The 7,443-nt window shown below is 37.9% G+C and overlaps 1 protein-coding gene across 1 annotated transcript in view; it reads left to right on the top strand.

The window, feature by feature from the left end:
• The first annotated feature begins 3,153 nt into the window (after nt 1–3,153).
• The window catches only part of LOC129827904 (phospholipid-transporting ATPase ABCA1-like), a 45,301-nt gene continuing 41,011 nt past the window's right edge, over nt 3,154–7,443 (top strand). The window contains exons 1-3 of the mRNA XM_055889182.1: nt 3,154–3,338; nt 5,209–5,326; nt 6,422–6,515. Coding sequence (XP_055745157.1) covers nt 5,261–5,326; nt 6,422–6,515 — 160 coding nt within the window. The 5' untranslated portion in view covers nt 3,154–3,338; nt 5,209–5,260. The remainder of the gene's footprint in view (nt 3,339–5,208; nt 5,327–6,421; nt 6,516–7,443) is intronic.

The raw sequence follows: 7,443 nt of genomic DNA, 5'->3' as shown, positions 1-7,443 counted from the left end.
AACTGCAATTTTCCCAAGTCCCTCTTCGTGGCACCTGACCACGCTACTGAACAGTAGTCCAGGTGCGACAAAACCAGGGCCTGTAGGACCTGCCTTGTTGATAGTGTTGTTAAGAAGGCAGAGCAGCACTTTATTATGGATAGACTTCTCCCCATCTTAGCTACTGTTGTATCAATATGTTTTGACCATGACAGTTTACAATCCAGGGTTACTCTAAGCAGTTTAGACACCTCAACTTTCTCAATTTCCACATTATTCATTACGAGACTTAATTGAGGTTTAGGGTTTAGTGAAAGATTTGTCCCAAATACAATGCTTTTAGTTGTGGAAATATTTAGGACTAACTTATTCCTTGCTAACCATTCCGAAAATAACTGCAGCTCTTTGTTAAGTGTTGCAGTCATTTCAGTCGCTGTAGTAGCTGACGTGTATAGTGTTGAGTCATCCACATACATAGACACACTGGCCTTACTCAAAGTCAGTGGCATGTCGTTAGTAGAGATTGAAAAAAGAAAGGGGCCTAAACAGCTACCTGAGGGAATTCCTGATTCTACCTGGATTATGTTTGAGAGGCTTCCATTAAAGAACACCAGCTGCGTTCTGTTAGACAAGTAACTCTTTATCCACATTATAGCAGGGAGTGTAAAGCCATAACACATACGTTTTTCCAGCAACAGACTATGATCGATAATGTCAAAAGCTGCACTAAAGTCAAACAATACAGCTCCCACAATCATTTTATCAGCAATTTCTCTCAGCCAATCATGAGTCATTTGTATAAGTGTTGTGCTTGTTGAGTGTCCTTCCCTATAAGTGTGCTGAAAGTCTGTTGTCAATTTGTTTACTGTGAAATAGCATTGTATCTGGTCAAACACAATTTTTTCCAAAAAGTTTACTAAGGGTTGGTAACAGGCTGATTGGTTGGCTATTTGAGCCAGTAAAGTTTCCTTTACTATTCTTAGGTAGCAGAATGACTTTAGCTTCCCTCCAGGCCTGAGGGCACACACTTTCTAGTAGGCTTCAATTGAACATGTGGCAAATAGGTGTGGCAATATCGTTTGCTATTATCCTCAGTACTTTTCCATCCAGATTGTCAGACCCCGGTGGCTTGTCATTGTTGATAGACAACAATAATTTGTTCACCTCTTCCACACTGACTTTACGTAATTCAAAATTATAATTCTTGTCTTTCATAATTTGGTTAGATATACTTGGTTGTGTAGTGTCATCCCTAAGTTTTCTTATCTTGCCAATGAAAAAGTAATTAAAGTAGTTGGCAATATCAGTGGGTTTTGTAATGAATGAGCCATCTGATTCACTGAATGATGGAGCCGATGGAGCCGAGTTGGCTTTTTCCCCCAAAATGTCATTTAAGGTGCTCCAAAGTTTTTTTTACTATCATTCATTGTTATCATTTATCTTTGTGTCATAGTATAGTTTATTTTTATTTAGCTTAGTCACATGATTTCTTAATTGGCAGTAGTTTGCCAATCAGTTGTGCTGCCAGACTTATTTGTCATACGTTTTGCCTCATTCCTCTCAACCATACAATTTTTCACCCAAGGGGATTTAACAGTCCTTTACTTAATGGGTGCATGCTTATTAGTAACTAGAATAAGCAATTTTATAAATGTGTCAAGTGCAGCATCTGGTTGCTCCTCATTACACACCACATACCAGCAAATATTCTTTACATCATCAACATATGAATCACTACAAAACTTATTGTATGACCTCTTATTCACTATATTAGGCCCAGCCTTTGGATCTTTGGTTTTCCTAGATATGGCTACCATATTGTGATCACTACATCCTATGGATTTGGATACTGCTTTGAAGCAAATTTCTGCAGCATTAGGAAAGATGTGATCAATACATGTTGATGATTTCATTCCTGTGCTGTTTGTAAATACCCTGGTAGGTTGACTGATAACCTTAACTAGGTTGCAGGCACTGGTTACAGTTTGAAGTTGTTTCTTGAGTGGGCAGCTTGATGAAAGAGCCAGTCAATATTTAAATCACACAGAAAATATACTTCTCTGTTGATATGACATACATTATCAAGCATTTCACACATATTGAATGATCAATATTGGTAAGTTAAATCTACTAAGATTGGTTTCATGACTCTGCATTACCCATGATGCAATATTTTACTATTTCATGGGCCTAATCATTTCCATCTATTAAAATATTTATTTTAATAGATCCAATTTAGAGGTGAGAGGCTATGCCATTTTTGGAGAGCAAATGACTGTTTTCACCAGACCTGGGTTCAAAACTATTTCAGGAATTACTTTTCTACTTTTCAATACACTACTTTTCAATACATTTCAAATCAAGCATTCAGATAATCTTTATTTGAAAATGTAGAAAATACTAAAATATTTTAACCCATGTATTGGAAAATAGGATTTGAAATAAGTATTTGAAAATGTAGAAAATACAATTTGGTCGACTTTTTTGCAAATAACTATTCAAATACTCAAATAAAAGTACTTGTTTTTGGCTGTGTATTTCAAAATACTCAAATACACAGAAAATAAAGTATTTCAATAACAAATACTCAAATACACATGTATTTGAACCCAGGTCTTGTTGTCTCTTCTAATCTGTCCTTTCAATGACACTGTACTGGGTGTTTTGCCTTTGGCAATCTGTTTTCAGTCTTTTACAAAGAACACACCCCCTCAGCTGAACTGATTGTTGTTTCTGAAGTGATCGATATGACTAATCATTGGCCTATTGCTACAAGTACATGCAACCTGGAAATGATTGGAAGAAATCAGGAGAAACATTTAACATTAAACACGACCATATTATGTGTTGACTGTAATGTTTGAGGTTTAATGTAAACATGGATTCAAAGTTGTGATTGTTCGTATTAAATTCTGTGTGGATTTTTTTACTATGGAGCCTACTACGTTCAATACATGTACAGCCTATGTTATTTATGGCCTATGGTATTTATTTAGATTCTCCTAATTGTGATCATCAGTTCCAGATGTTTTAGGAGGTCGGGGAGTGCGAGTAGGCACTTCAAGAGCTGTTTTGAGTCTACACGTGCTCCACTAGAGGGGGGTTTAATCACAGAACATATCCATGACCGAGAGTATCAGTTCTACAAGCGGATGTAGCAAAAGTTCACTCCATATAAAAGCTGTTCTAGATTCAAACGCTTCTCCTCCTCTGTGTACAGATCACAAATGCCTGGATAACAAGCCGAGACAAAAACATCAAAAAATTAGTGAAGGAGTGTTATTTAGCTTGGGAGGAACCACAATTAATTCCCTGAAAGGGGTCTGATTTGAAAGGGGTCTGATTGCCTTTGGAAAAAGGTAGGCTATTTCCATTTTCCACCCATTCATTGTCTCTAATTCGTTTTTTTCTCTTATTTCAATGGTAGAACTATCTACTAAGGAAAAAGATGAAACTTCTGATATTTGTATTGTCAACATAAATTATAGACTTTTTGTTTTATAGCAAAAAGGTGTTTGACGTAGCTTTTTATTGTAGGCTACTTCATTAGAAAACATGAACAAGGCTGTATCCTAGTCCTCGGGCACATTTGCACCCCACGTTTTTTATTGTCATGTAAAATTGATTTACTCATTATGTGAAAAATACCTGATGATAGGCTACATTCAATCTTATGCAGGTTTATTTTAGTTATACAAAATATTAGATTTTTCTCTGAAAGGAAACCCGAGAACACCGCAAGTCACGAATATTCTCAGTAAACCCATACATAGTGTTAGACAGAAGTAGACCTATTAAATAAACACTATCCCATATTTTATGACATTCTTTGTTGAGTTGTCTCTGCGCACGCTACGAAGCAACATATCGCCACCAAACACGGTAATAATCAAGTTAGAAACAAGTTTTAGTTACTTTGTTCCAATGTACATTATGGGATGTTGTAGGCTACAAGTCACGCGAAGCCCCGCAAAATAACATGGTATTAATAAGTCCGTTAATCATTTGTGAGAATTTATTTTGTTGTAATTTATATTGTCAAATATATTGTAATATGACAAATTACCTGCGCAGTCCACCTGGCTCTTGTGTGAGGACAAAATACAGGGAGATAATTAAACTGTACACCGACTGTTCGTTGAAAGACTGCTAGAGGCGCTGATTGTAGCCTACTCATCCACTTATACCCATGTCCCATTTATTGGGTTCATGAACTGATTACGCTAACGTTACCCAGATAAAAATAATAATAACTGTTTTCGGTCATTTTTTTCTGAGACAATGAAGGGACTTTACGCTAGAACACACTAATGCAAAGAGGAGGGTTGTTTTGATATATATTTGGTAATGGGATCTCATACAAGTACCACCATTAAAGCTTGAATTTGTCAGATTTTTGCATGTGCATAGTGCCCGGTACATGATAACATACAGTTATTATGATACATTAAGAGATAAGTCGTAGGCCTAACAAGAATAACTTCATAAAGTCTTCATAAAGCCTTCATAAGCACCACATAAATGAGTCACAAATGATCTATAACCGTATGTCATGCTCTATAAAGGGTTCATAACTGTGTGACATAATCACCAATGTCAAATGTGACATAATCCAGTGCTTTATAATAAGCACCGCTTAATAAAGGCTTTATAAATTATATTAAATTGAGGCTTCACAAAGCATCTATAACCTTGTCATGCATGTTGTTAGAGCATTGGAACCCAGGATAGTGATAGCCCCAAAACTTTTTTGATTTTTTATCAAAGACATCACGTAATTAAATCTGTTGGTGAAATGCTGATTAAATCATGGACTTAAAATTTCAAAAATTTGGGATTGGGATCTCGTTTAACAACTTCAAATGTAGTGCCCCAAGTGCATATGCTAAATAACTATTTAAATCACATTCAAAAACAATCCTGTGCTGTTTAGGGACCATCAGTGATCAAAGAACCACACAGTGGACTTGGTGCACTGATGGAAGCATTAAAAGCCTGTAAATATTTGCATGTATGAACATCCCCGCCACCCCTCCTCACTCTCAGTCTGCCTGGGAACACGTTGTAGAAGAAGTTCCCATATGAGGAGGACATATTGGAGAGATGTGATCTAGTCAGCTCCAGATAGACAAGTGACCCTTGACCTTGTACCTTTGAGCTGTATGCTGGCTGGCTGGACTTGCTGGTGTCTTTTTACCCCACGTCACCACTGCCTGTGTGTCATTTCAGTTGAGCGAGCTAGAGCCAAAGGAAGCTTGCGCGTAAGAGGTCCAGAGTAGAGATGTCCATCACAACTCAGCTGGGCTTGCTGTTGTGGAAGAACTTTACCTACAGAAGAAGGCAAACGGTAAGCAGTCCATCTTTATATCAGATTGTGTGAAGTGTAGAAGTCCTTGGTAAGGAATTGGGACTTTTTCCCGTGGCTTTGTTTGATTGGAAACTTAAATGAATATGTTAGTGAAATAGAATGTATAATTATGTTCTTCTTGTTATAATGTTTACAGTATATTCAAAACATGTTGGAATGACTGTATTATTACTGTATTATTGCCATATATTAAAAAGAATATACCACCGGGTCTACAGTTCCGAACTGTTTCGGTTGGGAAGCATGCCTTTGCCTTAAGGCTGGTCTGATTCCAAAAAAGAAAGGAAATGATTGCTTACTTCACACATTTTACTGCAAAATTAAGTTGAATTACCAGTTACGTTGCATGTGTGTTTCTTTACGTAATATGAAATGGTTGTACTGTATGTGTGTCTATAGTTTTGTTCATGTTGTGTTAGTGCATGTAAGTTCTTTTGTCTGAAACTTTGTTCCCCCTTCTGCTGGTAGACCAGGAATCTCTCGAAAAAAGTGATTTTATCTCATTGAGAAAAACCTGTATAGATAAAGGTAAAAAAAATATATATAATAATTCACAACTCCCCAACCCTGCCACAGGGACAGCGCTTTAACTTAGCAACTTCAGCTTTAATTGCTACTATAGCTTGTCTGTACTAGTCTTCCCACATGTCTTAGAATCCTGCCTCTAGATGGCTTTACATGTGCTGGAGTAGCATCTCTCTCTGTCTCCTAATTCAATCAGCATACACCTGATAACCCTTCACTGTTGCTGGATGTGGATGTGTAGCATTGGCTATTTTGAAGTCAGGGTTGGTTGCATTGATAGCTTTGCATCTATTATGAATGAGTTACTAATAAAAGCCATCTTAAGAGAGCTACATCCTGCCTGCGTATGGCGTTGATGCAGACATATTATATGTTGTAGTGAGGGAGTCATTTTGAATGCCAGCTTTTAAGAGCTCCAGACTATTAGCAGACAAGCCAGGCCTACATTAATAAAGAGGGGAGGGGGGGGGGAGTAATGGTTTCCATAGGCCATGCTCCTTAATGAAAATGCTGACTGGCTTTCTTCTCTTGTTTGTGTTTTCTCTCTAGATCCAACTGCTGATTGAGATAGTATGGCCCCTGTTGATCTTCTTCATTTTGATATCAGTGAGACTGAACTACCCTCCGTACGAACAACATGAGTGTAAGTATGATGCACCTCCCTGTCCTTTTCATTGTTTAAGCACACACTTCTTTCAAGACACTCAACTGGTTGGTTAACGCCTCCTGCTGTTTTGGCCACAGAGACATTTGAATTTGAAATCTGGGGATGAACTCTGTTGCCTTTTAATAATTGTACACTGTACACTGTACAGGCCAAAGATGCTACAGTATACCAGCTAGCAATATCATGCACTGACATGCCACAATGCCACGTGCAGGCATTTATGATGGCCACTCGAGTAAACACACTCAGGCAAAAAAATTAAATACAGAATTTTTCACATACCAACAGCAGCCTAACCGTGTTGATTTTTATTGTGAGGCCTTTATCAGGTGTGGATGTTTTATGACTGGGTTTTTATCTAAAGCCTTGTATGATTTCTGCCTACTGGGCATACAACCAGGGGCGGATTGGCCTCTTAGCAAATGCCAGATGGGCTGAAGATTTTTTTTGTTACAAACACAATAATAGAAGGTGACATGGCTGGCGGCACATGGGACTGCTAAGATTGTTTTTAAAGATTTTTGCGCAATTTCTCTTGTATACTTATCTATAATGAGCTGTTGGCTGTTCAGTGGCAACGGCCGGCCACCCCTACCAAGACCGGCCCGACTTTCTGAGCTGAGGTCACGCAAACTTATATTCAAAGTCAAACGCGGAATCAGCAAAGAGTCCTGCTCCGACTCCGTCATCAGCCAAGATCAATGATCGTAAAAAACGGAAAGTGTGCCTATAGATATAGAAAGAGCCCATTCTCACTCAAAATGTTCCTATTTTTTGGGGCGGCTCAAACCATAATTGGGTCAAACAGTAAATCAAATCAAATGTATTTATATAGCCTTTTGTACATCATCTGATATCTCAAAGTGCTGTACAGAAACCCAGCCTAAAACCCCAAACAGCAAGC

This window comes from Salvelinus fontinalis, chromosome 29 (genome assembly GCF_029448725.1).
Source record: "Salvelinus fontinalis isolate EN_2023a chromosome 29, ASM2944872v1, whole genome shotgun sequence".
Taxonomy (NCBI): domain Eukaryota; kingdom Metazoa; phylum Chordata; class Actinopteri; order Salmoniformes; family Salmonidae; genus Salvelinus; species Salvelinus fontinalis.
The sequence above is the reverse complement of the archived record's forward strand: the minus strand, read 5'-3'. Positions and strand labels throughout refer to the sequence as shown.